The sequence below is a fragment of the Malaclemys terrapin genome, chromosome 1 (assembly GCF_027887155.1).
Source record: "Malaclemys terrapin pileata isolate rMalTer1 chromosome 1, rMalTer1.hap1, whole genome shotgun sequence".
NCBI lineage: Eukaryota > Metazoa > Chordata > Testudines > Emydidae > Malaclemys > Malaclemys terrapin.
The window spans coordinates 128,071,813-128,099,405 of record NC_071505.1 but is presented as its reverse complement, the minus strand read 5'-3'; the positions used below and the strand labels follow the sequence as shown (position 1 = coordinate 128,099,405).

Sequence of the window (27,593 nt, the reverse complement as noted above, 5' to 3'; positions counted from 1 at the left end):
GTGGTCCAAAGACTTATGGGTTACAAAATCTAATGGTGGAGAAATGAAATAAAATTGTGAACAATTAGAGAACACGTACACGACATTTTACAAAGCAATCGTCACACGTACGCTTTCTGTGCCACCCATTGAATAGAATCATAGAATATCAGGGTTGGAAGGGACCTCAGGAGGTCATCTAGTCCAACCCCCTGCTCAAAGCAGGACCAATTCCCAACTAAATCATCCTAGCCAGGGCTTTGTCAAGCCTGACCTTAAAAACCTCTAAGGAAGGAGATTCCACCACCTCCCTAGGTAACCCATTCCAGTGCTTCACCACCCTCCTAGTGAAAAAGTTTTTCCTAATATCCAACCTAAACCTCCCCAACTGCAACTTGAGACCATTACTCCTTGTTCTGTCATCAGGTACCACTGAGAACAGTCTCGATCCATCCTCTTTGGAACCTCCTTTCAGATAGTTGAAAGCAGCTATCAAATCCCCTCTCATTCTTCTCTTCTGTAGACTAAATAATCCCAGTTCCCTCAGCCTCTCCTCATAAGTCATGTGCTCCAGCCCTAATCATTTTTGTTGCCCTCCGCTGGACTCTTTCCAATTTTTCCACATCCTTCTTGTAGTGTGGAGCCCAAAACTGGACACAGTACTCCAGATGAGGCCTCACCAATGTCGAATAGACGGGAATGATCACATCCCTCGATCTGCTGGCAATGCCCCTACATATACAGCCCAAAATGCCGTTAGCCCTCTTGGCAACAAGGGCACACTGTTGACTCATATCCAGCTTCTCGTCCACTGTAACCCTTAGGTCCTTTTCTGCAGAACTGCTTCCTAGCCATTTGGTCCCTAGTCTGTAGCAGTGCATGGGATTCTTCCGTCCTAAGTGCAGGACTCTGAACTTGTCCTTGTTGAACCTCATCAGGTTTCTTTTGGCCCAATCCACTAATTTGTCTAGGTCCCTCTGTATCCTATCCCTACCCTCCAGCATATCTAGCACTCCTCCCAGTTTAGTGTCATCTGCAAACTTGCTGAGTGTGCAGTCCACGCCATCCTCCAGATCATTAATGAAGATATTGAACAAAACCGGCCCCAGGACCGACCCCTGGGGCACTCCACTTGAAACCGGCTGCCAATGGAGCCATTGATCACTACCCGTTGAGCCCGACGATCTAGCCAGCTTTCTATCCACCTTATAGTCCATTCATCCAGCCCATACTTGTTTAATTTGCTTGCAAGAATACTGTAGGAGACTGTCTCAAAAGCTTTGCTAAAGTCAAGGAAAAACACATCCACTGCTTTCCCCTCATCCACAGAGTCAGTTATCTCCTCATAGAAGGCAATTAGGTTAGTCAGGCATGACTTGCCCTTGGTGAATCCATGCTGACTGTTCCTGATCACTTTCCTCTCCTCTAAGTGCTTCAGAATCGATTCCTTGAGGACCTGCTCCATGATTTTTCCAGGGACTGAGGTGAGGCTGACTGGCCTGTAGTTCCCCGGATTCTCCTCCTTCCCTTTTTTAAAGATGGGCACTACATTAGCCTTTTTCCAGTCATCCGGCACCTCCCCCAATCACCATGAGTTTTCAAAGATAATGGCCAATGGCTCTGCAATCACATCCGCCAACTCCTTTAGCACCCTTGGATGCAGCGCATCCAGCCCCATGGACTTGTGCTCGTCCAGTTTTTCTAAATAGTCCTGAACCACTTCTTTCTCCACAGAGGGCTGGTCACCTTTTCCCCATATTGTGCTGCCCAGTGCAGCAGTCTGGGAGCTGACCTTGTTCGTGAAGACAGAGGCAAAAAAATAATTGAGTACATTAGCTTTTTCCACATCCTCTGTTACTAGGTTGCCTCCCTCATTCAGTAAGGGGCCCACACTTTCCTCGACTTTCTTCTTGTTGCTAACATACCTGAAGAAACCCTTCTTGTTACTCTTAACATCTCTTGCTAGCTGCAACTCCAAGTGTGATTTGGCCTTCCTGATTTCACTCCTGCATGCCTGAGCAATATTTTTATACTCCTCCCTGGTCATTTGTCCAATCTTCCACTTCTTGTAAACTTCTTTTTTGCGTTTAAGGTCAGCAAGGATTTCGCTGTTAAGCCAAGCTGGTCGCCTGCCATATTTACTGTTCTTTCTACACATTGGGATGTTTTTTTCCTGCAACCTCAATAAGGATTCTTTAAAATACAGCCAGCTCTCCTGGACTTCTTTCCTCCTCATGTTATTCTCCCAGGGAGTCAAAGTCTGCTTTTCTGAAGTCCAGGGTCCGTATTCTGCTGCTCTCCTTTCTTCCTTGTGTCAGGATCCTGAACTCGACCATCTCATGGTCACTGCCTCCCAGGTTCCCATCCACTTTTGCTTCCCCTACTAATTCTTCCCGGTTTGTGAGCAGCAGGTCTTGAAGAGCTCTGCCCCTAGTTGCTTCCTCCAGCACTTGCACCAGGAAATTGTCCCCTACACTTTCCAAAAACTTCCTGGATTGTCTGTGCACCGCTGTATTGCTCTCCCAGCAGATATCAGGGTGATTAAAGTCTCCCATGAGAACCAGGGCCTGCGATCTAGTAACTTCTGCTAGTTGCCGGAAGACAGCCTCGTCCACCTCATCCCCCGGGTCTGGTGGTCTATAGCAGACTCCCACCACAACATCACCCTTGTTGCTCTCACTTCTAAACTTAATCCAGAGACACTCGGGTTTTTCTGCAGTTTCATACCGGAGCTCTGAGCAGTCATACTCCTCTCTTCCATAGAATGCAACTCCCCCACCTTTTCTGCTCTGCCTGTCCTTCCTGAACAGTTTATATCCCTCCATGACAGTAGTCCAGTCATGTGAGTTATCCCACCAAGTCTCTGTTATTCCAATGACATCGTAGTTCCTTGACTGTGCCAGGACTTCCAGTTCTCCATGCCTGTTTCCCAGGCTTCTTGCATTTGTGTATAGGCACTTAAGATAACTCGCTGATTGTCCCGCTTTCTCAGTCTGAGACAGGAGTCCTCCCCTCTTGCATTCTCCTGCTCGTGCTTCCTCCCGGTATCCCATTTCCCCACTTACCTCAGGGCTTTGGTCTCCTTCCCGCGGTGAACCTAGTTTAAAGCCCTCCTCACTAGGTTAGCCAGCCTGCTTGCGAAGATGCTCTTCCCTCTCTTCATTAGGTGGAGCCCGTCTCTGCCTAGCACTCCTCCTTCTTGGAACACCATCCCATGGTCGAAGAATCCAAAGCCTTCTCTGTCAATGGCTGACACTTTGAGGATGTTTGGCATCAGGGCCCAGTTATATTTTCCAATTAAGCTACTGATTTTTACTGGTTTGTTTTGATACCCGACACTGAGACCTGCATACCACATTGCTGTTTCCTTGCTATTTGTAAAGCATTAACAGGGTACTCAGCAGCGTCCAGAGAGCTATGCAACCAGATTCTCACAAATAAGAATTTTTTTCACAATCAGACCATTTTCTAGATGTTTCATGGCAACAGTGCATAAATTAAGAAGTTGCTGATTTGCTGTGGCATCTAAATTCCCTCTAATCTGCGCCGCCACACGGCAGGCTATCAAGGGCCACAGAGGCAGGGAGAAGCGCCTCTTCCCCAGTCCCGGAGCTGCCGTGGCCAGGGAAAGGTGCCTCTCCCCCGGCCCCAGGCTGCTGTGACAAGGACTGGGGGGAGTCCTCTCTCCTCGCTGCAGCCCTGGGGCAGCCTGCACCCCAAACATCTCATCTCCAGCCTCACCCCAGAGCCTGCACCCCCAGCCGGAGGCCCCTCCCCACACTCCAAACCCCTCGACCCCACCCCCACCACACATCACCTCCATACTGGTGCATGTAACAAAATTAATTCCGCACATGGACGTAAAAAATTAGAGGGAATATTGTGTCATCTGCAGCAAATTACATCATTGCCTTAGTTTCTGCAGCTGTAGTAAAATGGAGAGAATACTCAAGACACCTGCCTCACTTGTGCTGCAAGGAGCAATATTGGAAAGTACTTAGTAGATGGGAAACATTGTGTATGCGTGTGTACACCACACTTAGAGAGACAAAATAAATTGTGGAGCCACAGGATATATTGCATCTTTGATCTAGTACCTTAATACCAGGAGTCCAACTGTCCAGACCTTTATGGGAGAGAACACATTTACAGTACCTACCTTCTAAAAAAAGACCTAACAAAATATAAGCTCTGGTATCTTGTGACCTACCCAGTGGTATAAGCCTCCAGCTTCTAGCTCTGCACAGTTGTGGGATATCGATCATTCAACTCGTCATTAGTCTAGGACTGACTATTGCCCATCCTGGATCTCAAGCCAGTGTAACTCGAGAGAGGAGGTACTATTTGTGTGTCAGGTTGATTTAAGGAAATATGGCAGCTGTTTGAAGCTGCTCGAGGGAATGTCAGACACCCAGGGATGATGGAATAGTGGGCAGAGATCAGGGTTGCGCCAAGGTGCATGATAAGGGATCTTATTACAGTGCTCCCCAATTTAGCAAATGGATCTCTCCACTGCGGAGGCGATGTGTGTTATATGGCTTTTGGTTTGCAATTGTCTTGACAATCTAAGAAAGAGCCCAGGACCTCAGGGCCCAATTCCCCCTTGCCTTGAACTCTGTGTTGTCATTAGCACTGGTGCAAAGCTGTTGTAAAATGCTACCATTGGTGTGAGGAAGGGGAGAATTCTGATTTGGCAGTTTTTTCCTCACAAGTACACAAGGTATAAAGCAGTGGAGAACTGGGCCCATTAAGCTGCCTTTTCTTGCATGTATCCTGCCAATAAATCTTTTGCCAAATCTGAATCATTAATTGTTCCTCATTTCAAAGGGACTCTATTCCCTCACAATGTTCAGAGGGCTTGAGTCCAACCATTGCTATGTTTCAAATATAAGTCAAAGTGGGCTGCACTCTACAGTATGGATACCAATACAAACCACCTGGCCTTAGGTAATGCAACAAAAGAGAACAACAGGCAGCAATTAATATTGACAGGAGCCTGAGCACTTACTCACCAGTGCTTAGACACAAACTTTGGCTGAGTAAATTCTCTACATGTACAATAAGGTTTTCAAAGCCCTGTAGGAGACATTCAAAAAAAACCTTTGGGTAAATTACCTAACCATCCACTACATGGGGAGAATGTCACAGGAGGCTCTCAAACAGAACTGCGAGTAGACTACTAGCATTCAAAGCAGCCAACAGGAATCACATCCTGCTTCAGGATTCCAAGATTCAGGCCCGCTGCAGCATGCACCCTGTGGAATGGCGCAGTGACTACCCAATCCCGGTACAGGTGTGCGTTTCACTCTCAGTGACATTTTGTGGTTAAAGTAACAAGCACACGTTTGGGCCTGATTGTGGGTCTTGATTTCTTTTCTCAGGTCGCTACAAGCCAAAAGCAGGGAAGGGTTCCTCACCTTTGAGTTAAGACTATGAAGCAGCTTTCAGATCGTTACATATTTGTGGCTTACACAGCACCGTTCATCTAGAGATCTCAAAGCACTGTACAAAGGCAAGTAAAGTATCATTACCCCGTTTTAGAGACTGAGAAACCATGGCCCAGAGAGGTGCACTGACCTGCCAAAGGTCATCCAGCAGGCAAGTGAAAGAGCCAGGAATAGAACCCAGCTGTCTACGTCCCAGAGCAGAGCTCTACCCTCACAAGCACACTGCCTCCCTTGCAGAGCTGCATGGTGTTTGCAATAGAGTGAGAACGTCCTGTTGCCTTTGGAGCAGTTTGCTGAGCACAATCCCAAAGGGCAGTGTGGTTTTAGTCATGAAACACTGCACTCACAACTGCTCTCAGAATGAAGGCAGCTGAGCCAACACACCAAGCTCAATGGACACTTCAGTCTCCCTTCAAAGATATAACTAGTGTCTTCCAGCTAAAGGCAGCAGCAAACAATCTGACCAGCATGTTAAAGGCTCCCATCACATTTATCTCCTGATGCAAAACCAAAGGATGCCAAGGTTTCGATAGACTTGCTCTGGGGTAAATGTTCTGGATTAGCATCACTATGTGGGGGGCTAGAGCAGGGCCTGTATAACAATAATGACACAGACACATGGAACTGGAACAGTTATTCATTTACAGCCCCATAAATTAGTAAGACCATAAAATAGGAGCCTCAAGGAAAGAGATGCTGACTAGAACTGAAAGGGAAACTTCCTTGCCACACAAACCACGTTAATTACAACAACAGGCAGATTTAATAAGCCTGTTCCTGGCTCCACATTTTCACCTATAAAATATACATGTTTCCAGGGCTGGGGAATATTGTAAATATCTGCCAGCCATCTAATTGTCCACCTCTCCAGTGACATGGAAAGTACATTACAGGGTTTATTACACCCAGTACCCCTTTGAAATTTTTCTAAAAAGATCAGGTGGAGGAATCGCTCCTCTTTGAGACTGAATCTAGTTACAGGAATGAAGCACATGTTTCAATACAGATGGCGCTGCTATGGGGATAAAGGAAGGGTAAATTTTCTTCTCCAAACAATCCGAATAGGGAGCTCCTTTATTCCTGGCTGTACTGTTTCAATTCACAGTTCTGGCAGCTGAGACAGCTCTTCCTCTTAAAGCCTGGCAAAAAGTCAGGCAGCAAAGCGGTCTGTTCCAAGTGACTGCCAATTGGGCGTGCTGGAAGCGTGTCGTTGTGCTGAATGTTTGAAGGAGAAGGTGAGGAAAGGGAGTTTGGAGAGACTATAACTTGAGCTCCCTGTCAGGTTTCATGGTGAAGGGTTCCAGCCTCTCGCTTTCAGGCAGCATGCTGTTTAGCTTCTCCATGAGAGGGACTGTCTGGTCAATGCCCATCTGTATACGGCGGAGGATCGCAGACATCTCATTGACCTTTTGGATCTGCTCTGCATACTTGGCGTACCTTTTCTGGCGCTCCTGCATGAAGCTATAGAGAGTTTCCACTGAGAGATCCATCTGTTTAAAAACAAAACAGAGAGGGCTACGTTAGGCTAGAGTTTCCAAATGCCTTTCAGAGGGGCATGTGACTCTTACCAGTGATCAAGTGTATTTGTCACTCTGCCAGATCTCCCAGTAGCTATAAAAACGAGCTTCTCTAGCAGCTCTCTCTTGCCCATCTATACCATTAGATATAATATGTACCTACCTATCATGGAAGTGGTATGGATCAGTTAGTGCTGGAATAGCACTTTGCATTTATATTGGTTATTTCATCTTCAAAGTAATTCACAATGCATCATCTGTTCCCAGCTTTCTAATCTACCATTTTAAAACCTATTAAGTGTTCCAGCTGTTAGTCATTTATAATGAATGCATGACAGGATAATTCCTTTCTTTTTTTTTTTTCTTCAAGTATTTTGAATATTGACAGATCTAGTGTATACATCTCTCTCATTCACAGCAGTTGGGAGTATTTACATTCCAAACCCTCTGGAACCATCTAAGACCCCAAAATACCCAACCTTGCAATGGCTCAGGCATATGATCACACACTTGCACGCACTTCAGTTTGCTGACTATTCAAACTCTGATATTTCCAAGCACTTGGACACAGGTCTTGTCTCTGGCATGCAACATTGGTAAGTGGGAGTCCTCAATCATCAGCCGAAGTAGGATAAATATACAGAATTGCGAAAGTACTACATTCAGTCTCCGCAGAAAACGACCTCCTCAGTCACGAATGAAGAAATGCTAGGTGGTGGCTACCAGCTGAAGGGGAGAAAGCGGGCATGATGGCTTAACTTTAGCCCACAGGCCTTCTGCTCTCATTGTCACCAGTTCAAGTTACCATTGTGCCCTTAAATTGGCAACATCACTGCAGTGAGTTTCAGGAATCCAGTCACACTACTGTAATACGGGGAGGAAGAAAAGCATTTTTGATCGTGGAACTGCTTTCCTATTTCCTCAACCAGCACTGCTTTCTGTTGTTCTGCTGCTGTGAACAAGCTTGACCAAGATTCCTTATTTTAACTAATAGTGTTCGATTGAGGGTGTTGACCCCAGTAACTGGAAGCTCAACAGTGTTGTACAAACTAGCTAGCTTTGCTGATCACGTCTGCACTGTACATTTTCCCACACAGCACTCACTAAACAACTGAGGTCTTGTCCCAGCATGCACTAGGGAAGGATACTCTGGGATACTCTTTAGCTGCTCCAAAGTCCTGCTTGTGAATCGGGAGGGGATGTCCCTGAGACAATAGAGAGGAGGAGTCAGCCAAGGTTTTCTTAAATGACCGTTGATGACAGTTGATGCAGTCCACACCAGCAATGTCTGGCAAGAGCTCAGGAAGAAAAACAGCAGGGAAGGAATCAAGGCAAAAGTAGTCAGGAAAAAATATTTTGCTAAGGAACTGAAGTTACAAGTAGTATTAAAATAATATGTGTCTGTTTAATTGCCCTGCGGATTTAGGAGCATTTTTTCTATCACCTCCACCAGTGCCGGATACAGTATCAATTAACCTTCAATTCTTTCTAGCCTGCTTTCTGTCACTCTCAGGCTGAAATCCTTACTTTCCCCTCTGTTCTTTCCTGTGGATTCCTCCCTCTACCCTTTCACACATGGGACAAAATAAAAGCCAGCAGAGCAGGAAACTCCAAATAGTGTGGAAACAATTTAAGCCTGCTTAGGGGTTTCCATTAAAACTCCAGCTTAATACTTTGATGCTAGCTCTGTAAATTGTAGTGTGTAAAAGCAGATCACCACCAGGTCGGCTTGGGATGGAAGTAAATTCAATCCAGTGCTTAAAAATGAGACACCTAATGAGAGAGTGCTGCGGTATGGTAGCCAGTTGGAATCCTTTCAAAAGTCAGCATGCCTCATTAAACAGAGCAACACGGGGTCTGAAATAGAAATAGCCCCTGGTTTTAAAGTTTTCCTCAAGATACGTTCTTCACATGGCCTCAAAACCCCAAGCAATAGGCAAAGCTTAACTTTACAAAAGGTTTGAACATAGTAAACAATCAAATAATCAGAATTATTAGCTTCCATATAGCGCACTTTATTAATAGATCTCTGGGCACTTTGTGAATGTGAGTAAGTATCATTATCCCCATTTAGGGAAGTGGAGGCACAGAAAGTTTACACTTGACTTGCAAAGAAGAAAAAATAATGGGCTTGTGCTACTTTGGATGTACACACAAAGGCTAAAGAAAGAGCCTGTCCCCCACCCCCACCTCCCAAAAGAAGTGGGTGAATTCACTTGGTGGTTGTTTTTTTCCACATTAGTAATTCAGGTTTTGTTTATTTTGGAAGACTACGGCAACTGCACAGCTAGTGATCTCACAAGAGGGTGAAATTTGCGCAACTGATTGAGGGGAAATGGGATTTTTGATCAGACTGTTTAAAAAATAATGTTTTGTGTTAACATCTGTTTATAATGCCAATGCCTACCTGTGTATATGGGTCTGTCATTGTTACAGGGCAAGCTGCACCTCTGAAGTCAATGGGTGTCTTTTCCTTTACCTTAATGGGCTTTCAGGTCTTAAGCAACATGCTCAAGGACAAATAAGAAGTCTGCATCAGAGTCCAGAACTAAACACAGACTTCCCAAGTGCCAGTCCAGAGTGCGAGCAACACAACAGTCCTTCTTAACTGGGACTTGGGGAAAAGGAAGTGTTTATCAGTTAGGGTGCAAGAACTCAAAATACACATCCTCCAAGACTTCCTCCCTTCCCTCCTCCTGTCCAAAAGAATTCCTCCTGCTAAATCTAGGCTTCCCTGATTTTGCATTTCTAAAGTAAAACAGGTTTTTTCTCCCGTATAAAAAAGTAAGTCTTAACAGTATAACAGTAAAAACAGGTACAAGCCCAGTGTTTTTTAAATACTTTCTTTTGCAAGTCAATGGCAGAGTCACCAATAGAATCTGGGTCTGCTGGTTTCTAGTCCAGTGCCTTAGTCACTGGGCCAGTAATGTAGAGATAACATTTCATGCACCTAAGAAGTAAACAGGCAGTGCGTTTACATTCATGAAAACTGGATCTCAGCCAGCTGTGGTTGAAATGCTGCAGAGGACTTTGGAGGTAAGAAACTTCTTTAGACAGGAGATTAACGTTATTAAGTTTAGGCTCTAGAAAATTATGATTTTGTTTTATTCTTACTTTCTGTCATTTGAATCTTTGATAACAAATGTATTCTGATTTTCACTCTAAATATATCTAAGTGCTGTGATATTAAGCAAGGTGCTGAGCCTGAGCTGAACCATTCAATCTGGTGTGTATTGTTCCTTTGGGGCCAGCAGACCTGGTATTACTGTGAGCATTCAGTGGAGAACGGACTGAACACACTATAGGGGAATGTTTCAAAAGGGATTCAGGGGCTGGGGTGCCCCTATTGTTAACCTGCAAGGCAAAGTAAGGGCTGGTAAGGGCTTGCAGAGCTCAAAGGAGAGAGCTTAGGTGGCTAATGGGCTGGTGCTGGAAACTGACACCCAGTTAAGCACAAGACTCCCTCACGATGAGGCAGGGGCGTAACAAGGTGATATTCAGTTCCGGCTACCCCAAGAACCATCACAATGGTGTACTCGGCAGGACTGATACACAGTTTGTTGGTTAGCTAAAGATCACAATCCCAGCACTTGCAGACTAGATTCTAAGAGGTTCACAAGAGAGAAGATTGGGAATAGACAAAGAAAAGTTTGTTGTTTTCTGTTCATTTCAGGTAAGGGAAAGAGAACAAAAGAAAATATAAAACGAGCAAGCAGGATGGACGGCCAAAAGATCAGGGTGATCCAACAAAAGGGCCTGAGAGCAAAGGGGCAAAAACAGCCTGGCATATCCCTCAGCAAAATAGCCAGGAAGTTGGAGCTCACCAGGATGAAGCTGACAGCAGAAAAGGAACAAGAGCACCAGAGGTGAGCAGCTGCAGAGAGAGCCAAAGAGCAAGAGTCAGAGAGATTAGCCCAAGAAGCTGTACATGAGGGAGCCATGGAGACGGAAGAGCAAAAACACGAGGAGAGTGAACATGTACACAGGCTGCTGGAGATGCAGATACAAAACCCAGTAAGCAGTCCTCTCCAAAGATCACAGAACTGGGGCAAATTGTGACCTAATTACAAGGAAACTCGCTGCATTGAGGAATTCTGACCACCTTGGAAATGATCTGCAGTGTACAGAACATCGCTGAGGACCAGAGAATGACTGTTGTGTTCTCCAAGCTGATGGGGAAAGCATTACAAGTGTTTAATGATATGGATGTAAGTGAAGCTATATGAAATGTGATTTTTTAAACTGTTTCCATTAAAAAGGTTTCAAATTACACCAGAGGCTTATCGCCTCATATTGAAGAACCTTAAAACGATTGATAAATTAAGTCAAGGAGAATATGTGCATAAAAAACAGATTAAAAGTAAAGGGGCAAACACCCATGACAAATTGGTGGATTTAATAGCTCAAGAGCAGTTCTCTGAGGTTTGCACTGAAGAAGTGTGAACTGCTGTGTGGGAGAAAACTCCTGTATCAGTAGAAGCAGCTGCAGAAACAGCTGACTTATACGTAAGAGCAAGACTATGCAGGGAGCGCAGGCCCCAAGGAGAAGGACAAAGATTTGGAGTAAAGGTGGGTCCCTGGTTTGTCCGTAGGAATAAGGAAGGGGGGAAGTGAAGTCCACCCGACCCCAGTACCACTCTCCTCCTAGGACCCCAGCCCAAGAAGATGGTCCCTGAAAGTGTTACTCGAGTGCTTCCCCTGATCATATGAAAAGGGAGTGTCCTATGAATGATTGTTGAGTGATTTTGGAACTATCTGTTCAAGTTAATATATCTACCCTGAAGTCAGAAATTTCAGTGGTGGCAGAGGGAGCTCTAGTTAACTCTGTCAGGTTTGACCTCTCAGAGGTGGACAAAGAGTTCATTAAAATGGCCAAAGTAAATGGCAAAGTCTGTCAAGGCTAACAAAACAGTGGTGCTCAGATCTCCCTAATCAGGAGAGATGCAATTCAGGAAAGCAACATGCTCTCTGGGGAAGAAGTGAACCTGCTATCATTAGATCAGGTTAAAATGACAGTGCCTTTAGCATGCATTCTATTGGAATGGGAAGGTTTAAGGGGTAACTTAAAAATGGGAGTTTTTGAGAATTTACCAGCTGATGTGCTGGTTGGTAATGATTTGTTCTTACTGCCCAAAGCGGTTACTATTGTGACCCATAGTAAAAAGGAACATGTCTCTGAGTTCCCAGAAGTTAACACTGAGGAAGGAAAGGTGGATTCTCTCTCTTTATCAGCAGACGATAGTTTTGTGTCTCAAAGTGTAACCTTTTGCAGGAGGAGGGGGAGCCTTTCCCCTTACCTGTGCCAGACTTCCTTGCAAGCAAAAGCCAAACAGTTTTTGATGTTGAACAGGAAGCAGGTCTGGTCTACACTGGGGGGGGGGAAGGGGTAATCGATCTAACTTATGCAACTTCAGCTACGTGAATAACGTAGCTGAAGTCGATGTACTTAGATCGTGTCTTCACTACGGTGAGTCGACTGCTGCCGTTCCCCTGTCAACTCCGCCTGTGCCTCTCGCGGTGGAGGAGTACAGGAGTTGACAGGAGAGCGCTCGGGGGTCGATTTATCACGTCTACATGCGATAAATTGACCCCCCGCTGGATAGATCGCTGCCTGCCGATCCGGCAGATAGTGTAGATCCCTAGAAAGCATAAAAGGAACCATATTCATCAAGCCCCAAATCAAGAAAACAGGGGAAGTTTTTTTGTACAAGAGGGAAGGATGTACAGAAAAGCACCCTTGGGGAAAAACAGAAGGTCTGGGGAGCCCTACAAACAACTGATTAAGCCCACTAAGAATTGTGGGGAATTAATGTTACTAACCCACGACTATCCTTGTGCAAGTCACTTGGCATCAAAGAGGACATATGAAAAGTTAAAGGCAGCCCAATATTCTGAGTATTTATGGCCCAATATTCAGAATGAGGGAAAGAAATACTTGTGACTTTTGTCAGAAGTGGAAAAAGCCTGTAGGGCCCCACAAGGCCCCTTGCACTCATTACCAATAATCAAAGAAACACTTTTCCAGGGTGGCCATAGATATTGTTGGGCCAATGCCCCAGGCGATTCAGAGAGGAAAGAAATATATGTCAGTAACAGTGGACACACCACAAGATACCCAGAGGCAGTTGCTCTGTCTACTATAGAGGCTGAAACAGTGGCTGGGGCTTTGTTCACTATATTCAGTGGAGTAAGTTTTCCAAAAGAAATCTTATCAGATAGTGGGTCAAATTGCATGTCCCAGCTGTTTACTGTGTTAGGGAGGATGTATCAGGTAAAACAGCTGAGCTCTGCCCCATATCACCCATGAACAGTTTAGTTGAAAGCGTCAATGGGATTCTAAAAAAATATGATGGGAATATATGCAACCAAAAGGGCAAATAGCTGGGCTATAATGTTACCCACCCTGTATGTTAATTGCTTAGAGGGAAGTACCCCAAGAGTTCACTGGGTTCATCCCATTTGCTCTCCTCTATGGGAGGAAGGTCAGAGATCTCATCAGAGACTCCTGGGAGGGTGGCACTGAGGCTAAGGGGGAACCAATGACTGAACATATACAGAAGCTTAGGAAAGATCTAAAGTCTGATGGAAATGGTTCAGCAGAACCTCAGTAAAAGCATGGTATGACCACAATGCCTGTGAATGATCATTTGATGTTACTCCTTGTAAAAAAGCACAAAATGGGACCCCACCTCCACTGGGTCCCAAGGCCTGGGCTCCAGCCTGAGCTGAACGTCTGCACTGCAACTTTATAGTCCCACAGCCTGAGCACTGTAAACCTAAGTCAGCTGACACGGGACAACTGCGGGTGTTCTACTGCAGTACAGACATACTCTGTGGGGCCCCAGCCTGCCCCTAGCAGGCCAGATCAGACCAGTGGGAAAACGCATGAATAAATTCATAAGGAAATACAAAGTATGCTAGAAATAGGGCTAATTAATTAATCCTGGGCCTCACCAGTCATTATGGTTCCTACGAAGGATGGGACTACAAGGTTGTGTTGATTACAGAAAACTTAATGCTGTCACAGTACCCGATTCATATCCTATTGATATTCATATCAATTGACGATATGTTTAGGCAAGGCAAAATTTTACTTAAGTACTCTTGACTTCACTAAAGGATATTGGTAAATCCCATTAGACAGCGAAGCACAGAAAAAAATCCCACTTTCATTACTTATTTGGGACTTTATGAGTTCAAAGTGTAACCTTTTGAGTTAATTAATGCAGGAGCCACCTTTCAGAGGCTCGTTAATAAAGTGTTAAATGGGTTACAGACTTTGTATGGGCTTATATTGGTGACGTCCCAGTAGTTAGCAAGTCTTGGTCAGATCATAAAAAACACTTGGGAATTGTGCTGACAAAAGTCAGAGAGACAGCTCTCACTATGAAAGGTGAGAGTGTGGCTAGGTCTACACTACGGGGGGGGGGAGGGTGTCGACCTAAGATACGCAACTTCAGCTACGTGAATAGCGTAGCTGAAGTGACGTATTTTAGGTCGACTTACCTGGCTGTGAGGACAGCGGCAAGTCGACCGCTGCCGTGCCGCCGTCGACTCCACTTCCGCCTCTTGCCGCGGTGGATTTCCAGAGTTGACGGAAGAGCCATCGAGGATCGATTTTATCGCGTCTTCACTAGACGTGATAAGTCGATCCCAAATAGATTGATAGCTACCCGCCAATTCGGCGGGTAGTGAAGACGTGCCCTGAGTAAAATAGGCACAGTCAAATCCCTTATTTAGAACACAGGGTAGATGGTGGCCAAATTTCTCTTGAAAGTGGAATCTATTGTTAACTGGCCTAGATTGAAGACTAAAAAGCAAATCCAGTCTTTCATAGGCGTGGCTAACTACTATTGCCAATTTGTACGTGGTTTCAGTGACACAGTTTCTGCTACCGCAGACTTGTGCAAAAAGACAAAGACAAATAAGGTAATGTGGACAAAAGCTTGTCAGAAAAGGTTTTATTTGCCTCATCAAAACCGATCAAGAAAACCTGGACTGGCCAGAACAGGTTTTGACAAAATACTTGAAACACATACTGATGCATACTGGTTTAAGTGTGGTACTGATGCAAACGGGGAGGTAACAAAAAGCATCCCACTGCTTTCTTTAATAAAAAACGGAGACCTACTGAATAGAATTATTCTGTCATAGAAAAAAGAATATTATGCTATTATGTGGGTAATCAAGCAATTACAGTCCTAGCTATTTACCAGAAAATTTAGGATCCTGACAGACCATTCTCTCTTTTGGTATGGCTACATCGAACCAAAGGTACCAATGCCAAACTACTACACTGGACCATTGTTCTAAGAATATGACATGGCAATTGTGCATATTAAAGGGAGAGAGTATATACCCTGTTTCCCCGAAAATAAGACAGTGTCTTATATTAATTTTTGCTCCCAAAGATGCGCTAGGTCTTATTTTCAGGGGATGTCTTATTTTTCAGAAATGAAAAATGCCTTATTATCGGTGGATGCCTTATTATCGGGGAGGTCTTATTATCGGGGGGATGCCTTATATTACAACGAGAGGCAAAACTGTAAGTAGGCCTTATTTTCGGAGGATGTCTTATTTTCGGGGAAACAGGGTAGTGGAAGATGCCTTGTCCAGGCAAGAGAGTTATGGCCAGACAACTATGGATCAGCCAGTGGCTAACCCCACTACATCAACATAAGGGGGGAGGTGTGACCCAAGAATCCCTTAATGCCAACTGGCAAGGGGACTACAGGAACATCTTGATATTAGTATGTCCACTCTGGTTCACCAAAAAATGTCAAGTGAGGTCTTAAATGAAAGCCAGGGTCACACTGGTCATTAATATCACTGTGAAATGTATTTAAGGAATTATGTGTATGTACCGAAAACATGTCCTTAGATTTTGTATCAAGACATGAGTCACCAGCAGAGGTGAAGAAACAGGTTTTCTGCCAGACAAGAGATGTTTATTCACCTTTCTCTGTCATATGTAAATTAAGCACTGCAAGCCAGCATTGTTATTGAAGAGATGTGAAATCAACAGGGCAGCAGCATACAAGAACAAGAAGCCACGGGGGCTCACACTGTCTCAGAGTACACACAAGGAACTTTGAGGCTATAACTAGAAAGCAAAGAAAACACTGCAGCTAGAAAATAAACACACTGCCGGTTTACATTAATGAAAATGGGATCCCAGCCAACCTTGGCTGAAATGCTGCAGAGGACTTTGGGGATGAGAGAAACTTCTTTAGACAGGAGGTAAGCCTGTTAGTTAAGTTTGGTCTCTAGAAAGTGTGTCATGATTTTGTTTTATGTAACCACTTGTTTCCAATATTCTTGTTCTCTATTGCTTGAATCTGTGAGAATAAATGTATTCTGGTTTTCACTATAAATATATATAAATACTGTGATATTAAGCACGGTGTTGATCCTGAGATGAATCATACAAGCTTGTGCCTACATGTGCCTTTGGGGGATGGCAGACCTGATATTTCTAGGAGTGTTCAGTGGAGAAGGGGCTGAACACTATAGGGGAATGCTTCAAAGGACCTCTGCAACTGGGGTGCATCTATTGTTAACTTGCAAGGGAAAACAAGGACTGGCAGCGCCCAGAGGAAGGTGCTTGAGTGGCTAACAGGCTGACACCCTCCTGATGGAGGCAGTGGTTAGAAGATGACTCTCAGTCCTGGATACCCTGACAACCATCACACAATTCATGGCATTTTGGGACATTTTGCACACACTGAATAGTTGCATTTCATCCCACAATTATTTCTGACCCATGCTGCTGACCAGAATGAAGATGTTAACTTAGTCAATGGAGGATTCCGATCAGCACTGGACACTACCTTCTCCTTTTCAAGACTCAGTGCAAAAAAATAGTATAGCAAAAATGAATGATTCCTATTCCCGAGCCAGTGGGATTTTATAGTACATTTACAGTGAATACACCTTGAGCAATGGAAGGTTGAGGTCACAGCTTCTAATTTTGATCTCAATTTTGTCCTCCCTTGTGTCACTCACATTTTTTCATAGTTTCAAGATTTAATATGGGAAGAGAAAATATAATGAAAGTTTCATGACTCTTGAGCTTTGAGGCAATTTTTTAAAGCAGCGTTTGCCACATTGACAGTGGTAGAAAAATATATTCCACAAAAAAAATGCTTTGTCATTTCCAACCCCTCTTGAAATTTCCCTGGTGGCACAAAGATTTTTCTCTTTTCAATAATAACCTTGTAGATCCCAATGACATGTTCCAAAATTTTGGTTTTTGCAGGTTTCTCTTGTCCTCGTTGCCTTCTCTGCAGGCTTTCAACCTCGATCTCTGCTGTGGCTCAGAGAACACTGCAATTAGAAGCAGATCTTTATTCTGCAAAACTCACTTATTAGAACAATGCCCTTTAACATAAACGGCCTCCACTGTGCACTGTCAGGTGCCTGGCTATGAATGAATGAGTTTCTTCTTGCAGCTGCACATAAATCACATCTGAAAATGACAGATAGGAACATGACTGCACGGAATATTAGTCATGATGAGCTGGTGTGGAAATTCTTTTAAATAAATACACTCCAAGCTGAAGACAGACCTTCTCTCTGTCAGAAGCTAGAGAAAATGTGTTTGGCGAATTACATTTCTGATAATGTTATGCAAGGTTAACACAATATCATGATGATTTCTTGATATCTCCTTTCTCCCGATCTTATGTGCTTGAAAATGAAAAGCATACAGGGTGAGTAACCTGGTCAGTGCAAAACACAACACAAAAGAGATCCAGGAAGCCTGAACCCTGCTGTGCAAAAGCAATTGTGGATAGTTTTTTTTCTAGTGTGTTACCAGGCCAACATATGCAAAACAGATGATTTCAGGTTTTGTTTACCACTTCCACGACCAAAACCCACCTCAACCCCCTCCTTTTCCATTTATATAACCTATCTTCACTGCAAACAATGCCAAGGACTCATTCAATCCATGCTCTGCAGAGATATAATCTGAGCTAGGGGGAAAAGAAGCATTTATTCTAATTGGATGTAAAAGTCCTACTAGGATTTGAAAAAGTACACTGGAACCTGTACTACACACAAAGGGCCAAATTCCATGCCCCAAAAGCTCCAGTTATTTCAGTGGCGTTTCTCTACGTTCATCTACATGATTCTTCATCACTAGAGTGTCTGAGCTGCAGAGTGTCTGAGCTAAGATTTAGCCAGGACTGCAGAGTCTGTTAGCCAAAGTCATTCATATATTTGGATGCAGGTTGTGCATATATTTTACTTAAAGCAACACCAGACTGTTTTTTTTAAATTAGCTTCTGTATTTTTTAATGTGAACCTTTTCTCTAGGATGCCATGTACAGGGTGCATTTTTGGGTCTTCCACAAATCCTGACTATAACAACCTATCTTTTTCTCATGACCTCCATTCAGCACTTCCATATTTCTAACCAACTGGCATCCCCTAAATAAAACAGACTCAAGGTAAGACGTGACAGATCTCTCTCATCACTAAATGCTGCTGTCATAACTATAAAGGGAAGGGTAATAGCTGTCCTGTGTACAGTACTATAAATCCCTCCTGGCCAGAGACTCCAAAATCCTTTTCCCTGTAAAGGGTTAAGAAGCTCAGGTAACCTGGCTGGCATCTGACCTAAAGGACCAATAAGGGGACAAGATACTTTCAAATCTTGGGGGGGGAAGGCTTTTGTTTGTGTTCTTTGTTTGGGAGTGTGTTCGTTCTCGGGGACTGAGAGGGACCAGACATCAATCCAGGTTCTCCACATCTTTCTAAGCAAGTCTCTCCTATTTCAAACTTGTAAGTAAATAGCCAGGCAAGGCGTGTTAGTTTTCCTTTGTTTTCTCAACTTGTAAATGTACCTTTTACTAGAGTGTTTCTCTTTGTTTGCTGTACTTTGAACCTGAGACTAGAGGGGAGTCCTCTGAGCTCTTTAAGTTTGATTACCCTGTAAGGTTGATTTCCATACTGATTTTACAGAGATGATTTTTACCTTTTTCTTTAATTAAAAACCTTCTTTTTAAGAACCTGATTGATTTTTTCCTTGTTTTAGATCCAAAGGGGTTTTGGATCTTGATTCACCAGGAGTTGGTGGGAGGAAGGAGGGGAATGGTTAATTTCCCCTTGTTTTAAATCCAAGGGGTTGGATTTGTTTTCACCAGGGATTTGGTGAAGGTTTTTCAAGGTTTCCCAGGGAGGGAATCCATTGAAAATGGTGGCAGCCGAACCAGAGCTAAGCTGGTAATTAAGCTTAGAAGTTTTTATGCAGGCCCCTACATTTGTACCCTAAAGTTCAAAGTGGGGATCTCAGTCCTGACATGGTGAATAGCGGTGGGATCATTTTAAACCCAAAAGCCAGTGAGATTTTTTTTTTCCTTCTAGCTGCTTGGAAAGCCGAGCTGGAAGTAGATAGATGCGTATCTTATCTCTCCTTGCCTGAAGGCAGAGGTGTTAAGTTTTTTTTACAGGTCCTTTGTTAAGAGAAGGGTTCAATTAGCAAATGACTGGTAAAAGGTATTTACAAGCTGAATTGTTTTTTTTTCTTTTTACATCCTCGGGAGTAGCTAGTTAGAAAGTTACTGTTAACTCTGCAGCAGCCAGAGCTGAGAGCTTCCCAGTTTGTCAACTGCAAAGGGGGTTACCCAGCACAAGAAAACAGGAAAATGACTACCAAAGAAGTAGCTAACAAAATAGAACTGGCCAAACTAGAAGCAGAAGAAAATGAAAGAAAACATCAGAGACTGCTTCAATTAACAAAACTCGAGACAGAGCAGAGAGAAAGAGAAGAAAAAGCCAAAGAGGAGGCCCACAAGAGAGAGATGGAGCTGAAAGAAAAAGAGATGAAGATGAAAGAAAAAGAGATGGAGGAGAGAGAAAAAGAAAGGAAGCATGAACTGGAAGTAGCAAAGGCTAAGCAGGATGCACCAGCCAATGCTAACAACCCCCCTCCAGGTACCACTTCCCATCCCAGAAGATTCCCCACCTACAAGGCAGGCGATGATACTGAGGCCTTCTTAGAAAATTTTGAAAGGGCCTGCCTTGGATACAGCATCGCTATAGACCAGTACATGGTAGAGCTGAGGCCGCAGCTCAGTGGACCCTTAGCAGAGGTGGCGGCTGAAATGCCTAAGGAACACATGAACAGTTATGAACTTTTTAAAAACAAGGCCAGACTCAGAATGGGGCTAACACCCGAGCATGCCCGTCGGCGGTTCAGAGCCCTAAAGTGGAAACCGGATGTGTCATTTACCCGTCATGCCTACCACATTGACAAAAATTGTGATGCCTGGGTATCAGGAGCAAATGTTAAATCTCTGGAAGATCTGCTTTCCCTAGTAAAAATGGAGCAGTTTTTAGAGGGTGTTCCTGAGGAAATAGAAAGGTACATCCTAGATAGGAAGCCCAAAACTGTAACTGAGGCGGGGGAGATTGGAGCCCAATGGGTGGAGGTGGCAGAAAAGAAAAAAACTAGTAGCAGTTGGAGCGAATATCAGAAGGGGCAAGCCGAAACAAAACCTTACCACCGGGGACAACCCAAGGCCCCACCCACATCTCAAGGGAAACCCCAGACGCCTTCTCACCCCACCACACCAGTCTCCACCAACCAACATCGCCCCGGTGATACCTTAGCAGGGCGATGTTTTAAATGTAATGAACTGGGACATATAAAGGCTCACTGCCCCAAGAACCCTAACCGATTACAGTTCATTACACCCCAATCACACCAAAGATCCCCAAACCCAGATGCCTCTCTCATACCCTCGGAGCGAAGGGAAACCTTGAGAGTGGGCGGAAAGAAGGTTACCGCCTGGAGGGACACTGGGGCTCAAGTGTCAACTATCCACCAATCCCTAGTGGACCCCAAACTCATCAACCCAGAGGCTACAGTGACAATTCAACCCTTCGTGTCACAATCTGTAACCTTGCCTACAGCCACGTTGCATGTCCAGTACAAGGGCTGGTCAGGAATGTGGACTTTTGCAGTCTATGACAATTATCCCATTCCCATGCTGCTGGGGGAAGATTTGGCCAACCATGTGAAGGTAGCCAAGAGGGTGGGAATAGTCACCCGCAGCCAGGCTAAGCAAGCTTTCACCCCCATCCCTGTTCCTGAGCCGTCCACCAGGGCCCCGTCTGTGTTACCGGAGACCCAGACAAAGGTGGTGGAACTGGATCCTCTGCCAACGACTGCAACAGCCGTAGTGGATCCAATCCCAGAGACACAGCCAAAGCCAGTCCCAGAACCGGAACTGGCAACGCAACCAGCACCAGAACCATTGCCAGCCCTGAGTCCAGCGCTTGCAAACCCGTCTACAACTCCAATGCCAGAGGGCACCAGCGAGCCTGAACTGGCAGAAGCAGCGGATAACCCTACCCAAGAGGCTCAGCCAGAGCCTGAGTTACCACATAGTGCACCAGCGGACAGCGGTTCACAGTCAATGGAAACAGCCCCAGCACCTGCATCGCTTCCAGAGGGACCAAGCCCCAGTCCACAGTCCAAGGAGGAACTGATGTCTCCAGCATCAAGGGAACAGTTCCAGGCCGAGCAGGAAGCAGATGACAGCCTTCAGAAAGCTTGGGCGGCGGCGCGGAGCACCCCACCGCCTCTCAGCTCTTCTAACCGATCCCGGTTTGTTGTAGAACAAGGACTTTTATACAAGGAGACTCTTTCTGGTGGGCACCAGGAAGACTGGCATCCTCAAAGGCAGTTGGTAGTTCCCACTAAGTATCGGGTAAAGCTCTTGAGCTTAGCCCATGATCATCCCAGTGGCCATTCTGGGGTGAACAGAACCAAAGACCGGTTGGGGAAGTCCTTCCACTGGGAGGGAATGGGCAAGGACGTTGCTAATTATGTCCGGTCTTGTGAGGTGTGCCAACGAGTGGGAAAACCCCAAGACCAGGTTAAAGCCCCTCTCCAGCCACTACCCATAATTGAGGTCCCATTTCAGCGCGTAGCTGTGGATATTCTGGGTCCTTTCCCAAAGAAGACACCCAGAGGAAAGCAGTACGTACTGACTTTCATGGATTTTGCTACCCGATGGCCGGAAGCAGTACCCTTAAGCAACACCAGGGCTAAAAGTGTGTGCCAGGCATTAACAGACATTTTTGCCAGGGTAGGTTGGCCCTCCGACATCCTTACAGATTCGGGAACTAACTTCCTGGCAGGTACCATGGAAAACCTGTGGGAAGCTCATGGGGTGAATCACTTGGTTGCCACCCCTTACCACCATGAAACCAATGGCCTGGTGGAGAGGTTTAATGGAACTTTGGGGGCCATGATACGTAAATTTGTAAATGAACACTCCAATGATTGGGACCTAGTGTTGCAGCAGTTGCTTTTTGCCTACAGGGCTGTACCACATCCCAGTTTAGGGTTTTCACCATTTGAACTTGTGTATGGCCGTGAGGTTAAGGGGCCATTACAGTTGGTGAAGCAGCAATGGGAGGGGTTTACGCCTTCTCCAGGAACAAACATTCTAGACTTTGTAAGCAACCTACAAAACACCCTCCGACATTCTTTGGCCCTTGCTAAAGAAAACCTAAAGGATGCTCAGGAAGAGCAAAAGGCCTGGTATGATAAACATTCCAGAGAACGGTCCTTCAAAGTAGGAGACCAAGTCATGGTCTTAAAGGCAATCCAGGCCCATAAAATGGAAGCGTCGTGGGAAGGACCATTCACGGTCCAGGAGCGCCTAGGAGCTGTTAACTATCTCATAGCCTCCCCCACCTCCAACATAAAGCCTAAGGTATACCATGTTAATTCTCTTAAGCCCTTTTATTCCAGAGAATTAAACGTTTGCCAGTTTACAGCCCAGGAAACAGATGACGCGGAGTGGCCTGAAGGTGTCTACTACGAAGGAAAAAAGGATGGTGGCGTGGAAGAGGTGAACCTCTCCATGACCCTTGGACGTCTGCAGCGACAGCAGATCAAGGAGCTGTGCACAAGCTTTGCACCAATTTTCTCAGCCACTCCAGGATGGACCGAACGGGCATACCACTCCATTGACACAGGTAATGCTCACCCTATTAGAACCCCACCCTACCGGGAGTCACCTCATGCCAAAACTGCTATACAAAGGGAGATCCAGGACATGCTACAGATGGGTATAATCCGCCCCTCTAAGAGTGCATGGGCATCTCCAGTGGTTCTAGTTCCCAAACCAGATGGGGAAATACGCTTTTGCGTGGACTACCGTAAGCTAAATGCTGTAACTCGTCCTGACAACTATCCAATGCCACGCACAGATGAGCTATTGGAGAAATTGGGACATGCCCAATTCATCTCTACTTTAGACTTAACCAAGGGGTACTGGCAAGTACCACTAGATGAACCCGCTAAGGAAAGGTCAGCCTTCGTCACCCAGGCAGGGGTGTATGAATTCAATGTACTCCCTTTCGGGTTGCGAAATGCACCCGCCACCTTCCAAAGACTTGTAGATGGTCTCCTAGCGGGATTGGGAGAGTCTGCAGTTGCCTACCTCGATGATGTGGCCATTTTTTCTGATTCATGGGCAGAGCACATGGAGCACCTGGAAAAAGTTTTCGAGCGCATCCAGCAGGCAGGGCTAACTGTTAAGGCTAAAAAGTGTCAAATAGGCCAAAACAGAGTGACTTACCTGGGGCACCAGGTGGGTCAAGGAACTATAAATCCCATACAGGCCAAAGTGGATGCTATCCAAAAGTGGCCAGTTCCAAAGTCTAAGAAACAGGTCCAATCCTTCTTAGGCTTGGCTGGATATTATAGGCGATTTGTACCCCACTACAGCCAAATCGCCGCCCCGCTGACAGACCTAACCAGAAAGAAACAGCCAAATGCAGTTCAGTGGACTGATGAGTGTCAAAAGGCCTTTAACCAGCTTAAGGCAACACTCATGTCTGACCCTGTGCTAAGGGCCCCAGACTTTGACAAACCGTTCCAAGTAACCACAGATGCGTCCGAGCGAGGCGTGGGAGCAGTTTTAATGCAGGAAGGACCGGATCAAGAATTCCATCCTGTCGTATTTCTCAGTAAGAAACTGTCTGAGAGGGAAAGCCATTGGTCAATCAGCGAAAAGGAATGCTATGCCATTGTGTACGCGCTGGAAAAGCTACGCCCATATGTTTGGGGACGGCGTTTCCAACTACAAACAGACCATGCTGCGCTACAGTGGCTTCATACCGCCAAGGGAAATAACAAAAAACTTCTTCGGTGGAGTTTAGCTCTCCAAGATTTTGATTTTGAAATACAACACATTTCGGGAGCTTCTAACAAAGTGGCTGATGCACTCTCCCGGGAAAGTTTCCCAGAGTTAACTGGTTAACAATTGTTTTTGGAATGAAACATATTGTTAGTTTTTATATAATCAGTAGTATGTCTAAAGGTACATGTGTCTTATTAACTCTGTTTTCTCCTAGAACTCCAGGAAGAAATCACAGCCAGTGTGGAACCGAACATCCAACACTATCTGTGATTTGGGGGGCGTGTCATAACTATAAAGGGAAGGGTAATAGCTGTCCTGTGTACAGTACTATAAATCCCTCCTGGCCAGAGACTCCAAAATCCTTTTCCCTGTAAAGGGTTAAGAAGCTCAGGTAACCTGGCTGGCATCTGACCTAAAGGACCAATAAGGGGACAAGATACTTTCAAATCTTGGGGGGGGAAGGCTTTTGTTTGTGTTCTTTGTTTGGGAGTGTGTTCGTTCTCGGGGACTGAGAGGGACCAGACATCAATCCAGGTTCTCCACATCTTTCTAAGCAAGTCTCTCCTATTTCAAACTTGTAAGTAAATAGCCAGGCAAGGCGTGTTAGTTTTCCTTTGTTTTCTCAACTTGTAAATGTACCTTTTACTAGAGTGTTTCTCTTTGTTTGCTGTACTTTGAACCTGAGACTAGAGGGGAGTCCTCTGAGCTCTTTAAGTTTGATTACCCTGTAAGGTTGATTTCCATACTGATTTTACAGAGATGATTTTTACCTTTTTCTTTAATTAAAAACCTTCTTTTTAAGAACCTGATTGATTTTTTCCTTGTTTTAGATCCAAAGGGGTTTTGGATCTTGATTCACCAGGAGTTGGTGGGAGGAAGGAGGGGAATGGTTAATTTCCCCTTGTTTTAAATCCAAGGGGTTGGATTTGTTTTCACCAGGGATTTGGTGAAGGTTTTTCAAGGTTTCCCAGGGAGGGAATCCATTGAAAATGGTGGCAGCCGAACCAGAGCTAAGCTGGTAATTAAGCTTAGAAGTTTTTATGCAGGCCCCTACATTTGTACCCTAAAGTTCAAAGTGGGGATCTCAGTCCTGACAGCTGCTATGAAGCCTCCTGAAAATACTGTCAAAATTATGTGTTGTACTGCTTAAATACGTCTAATGTTAGAGATTCCTGTTCTCAGTGTTGTGTTGTGTCACTAAAAAACACACCCAAGTTCTTGAAGGCCTCACAGAACTGTGTGTTGTGGACAATCGCTGTCCACTATCATTGCACATGTGCTAGCTCTCTTCTTCTTCTTGACTTTTATTATGGTGAATAAGAGTGAAGTTGCAAGTTAAGAACAACTGGAAGGCCAAACATTTACTTAGTGTCCCTTTATCTGGATCTGTTGAGTGATGGGTTAGCGCGTATTAAGGGAAGTTTAACCCAATGCTGACTCAAACACATTTATAAAATCAAAATCAAAATTGTTAAGAATGGACCAAAATAAATTTCACTGTAACTGCACTTAGCTCAGATCTAGACTGGACCACCACAAAATGCCACTTGGTATTAATTACTTCATTCCCTATTTCCCTGCCTCTCCTCCCCAGGTATTTACAGTCCCTTCAGGGTCTTCCATTTTTCTCCCTACCATCTATAAAACCCCACATTCAAATAAAAAAGGAGAGACATTTAAATCTAATAAAATTCAGTGCTTTCTTATGTATCATAAGATTAATCTGTGCAACTCACACTACAGGGACATTACTATATTACATGCCTTAGTAACAATCTACACATGGTAGAACCTGGGCCGGCTCTGGCTTTTTGGCTGCCCCAAGCAAAGCAAAAACACCTGCGGCGCAGCTGGAGCACAAGTGCAGGGGGACCGGCTTGGGGTGGGGTGGGGAGAAAGAAGTGGACGGGAGAGAGAGAGAGAGAAAGAGAGAAGGAGGTGGCCATGCGGCCCCTCCCGCTGCATCACCTCCTGCCACGAGGGCTCCGCTCCGGTCGGCGGGGAGGGAAGGAAGAGGACTGCCCTGCAGGGCACTCTGGTTCTCTGCGCCGCTGCCCCCTACAGGGCGGCCGGAGCAGAACAACAACAACAACAAAAAGCGGCCGTGCCACCCTAGGATTGGGTAGAATGCCTCCAACAATCTGCCGCCCCAAGCACCAGCTTGCTCAGCTGGTGCCTGGAGCCAGCCCTGGGTAGAACTGGCTGTCAGTGCACATGCCAGATAGTTTACAGGATAATAACCAACCTCAAAGTTATTAGTTTGATTGTTATCACGAGATTTGTGAAATCTGAATCATCACTTGGTTCTTGACTTCCTAGTCTAAGCTGCAGATTGCCCCTTTTTAGATTTTAAAACTCTTCAGGAAGTATTAAATTACACTATTTTAACAGTTATGGGTGATTACTTACTTTAGGAAAGAACAAGCTTTTCTGTCTTCAGCAAAATTACAGGAGTTAACAAAACTTGCTACCATGAACAGTTCAAACAGTATGTTCTTACCCAATTCTTTGAGGTATTTACCGGCTGCTGTTTTTTGCCACAAGATTACTATATTTGGTACACAAAATATCATAAAATTAGTCCTTTGACTTAAGCAATTTATCAGTCAATTGTCTCCCTATCACTGGATTTTGTTCAATCGATTCAGATTTCAGAAAAAAGGTACTGCAATTCTTAATATTGCAAATTTTTCCAAATTAGCAGGAAAACTCCCTAGTTGACCACAAATAATAAATCATTCAGTCAGTACTTTTACAGAATATTGGGCACGGACTTAAAAAGGGGTATCTGTGAGACAAGTCTTTTCCAGATGCATTAATATGGGCTACACCTAAAATCCATTCAAACCAAAGCTCGTCATGGAATGTGACTGCTCACTTGTTAAATGACTCACTACAGTACATGACACTGGGGCCCTGGGATCTGCACTGGCTGTCTATTAGTTTCTGTAAGGAAAAATTAAAGCAGTAGTATTTTTGATCTATAAAAGGCCTAAATACCTTGGGACTCACCTATCTGAGAGAATCACATTAAAGTGGAGTACAGAATCTGGTCCAAGAGGTGCATATAGCTGAACCTCTAAGTAATAGCAACCATGAGGTAATTATATTAATTATATTTAATTAATGTAATTATATTTAATATCCTTGTAAAGGGGAAATGTTAGCTAATGTAACATTGATTTTTTAAAAACACTCCAGAGGAGATCCTGGCAATTACAGGCCAGTAAGCCTAACTTCAGTACCAGGCAAATTGGTCAAAACTCTAGTAAAGAACAGAATTGAAACATAAATGAATACAATATGTTGGGGAAGAGTCAACATGGCATTTGTAAAGGGAAATCATGCCTCACCAATCTATTAGAATTCTTTCAGGGTGTCAGCAAGCATGTGGACAAGGGTGATCCAGTAGATATAGTGTACTTGAACTTTCAGAAAGCCTTTGACAAGGTCCCACTCCAGCAGCTTTTAAGCAAAGTAAG

General features: G+C 44.7%; 1 protein-coding gene and 1 long non-coding RNA gene across 2 annotated transcripts in view; one reads left to right on the top strand and one right to left on the bottom strand.

Moving 5' to 3' along the window:
• Nucleotides 1-6,049: 6,049 nt before the first annotated feature.
• BORCS5 (BLOC-1 related complex subunit 5) overlaps nt 6,050-27,593 on the bottom strand; it is a 120,610-nt gene continuing 99,066 nt past the window's right edge. The window contains exon 4 of the mRNA XM_054038669.1: nt 6,050-6,916. Within this exon, the coding sequence (XP_053894644.1) occupies nt 6,686-6,916 (231 nt within the window). The 3' untranslated portion in view covers nt 6,050-6,685. The remainder of the gene's footprint in view (nt 6,917-27,593) is intronic.
• On the top strand, nt 9,598-16,298 carry LOC128842570 (uncharacterized). Its single transcript, XR_008446029.1, has 3 exons — nt 9,598-9,979; nt 10,617-11,151; nt 15,396-16,298. It is a non-coding gene; the product is annotated as an uncharacterized LOC128842570 (long non-coding RNA).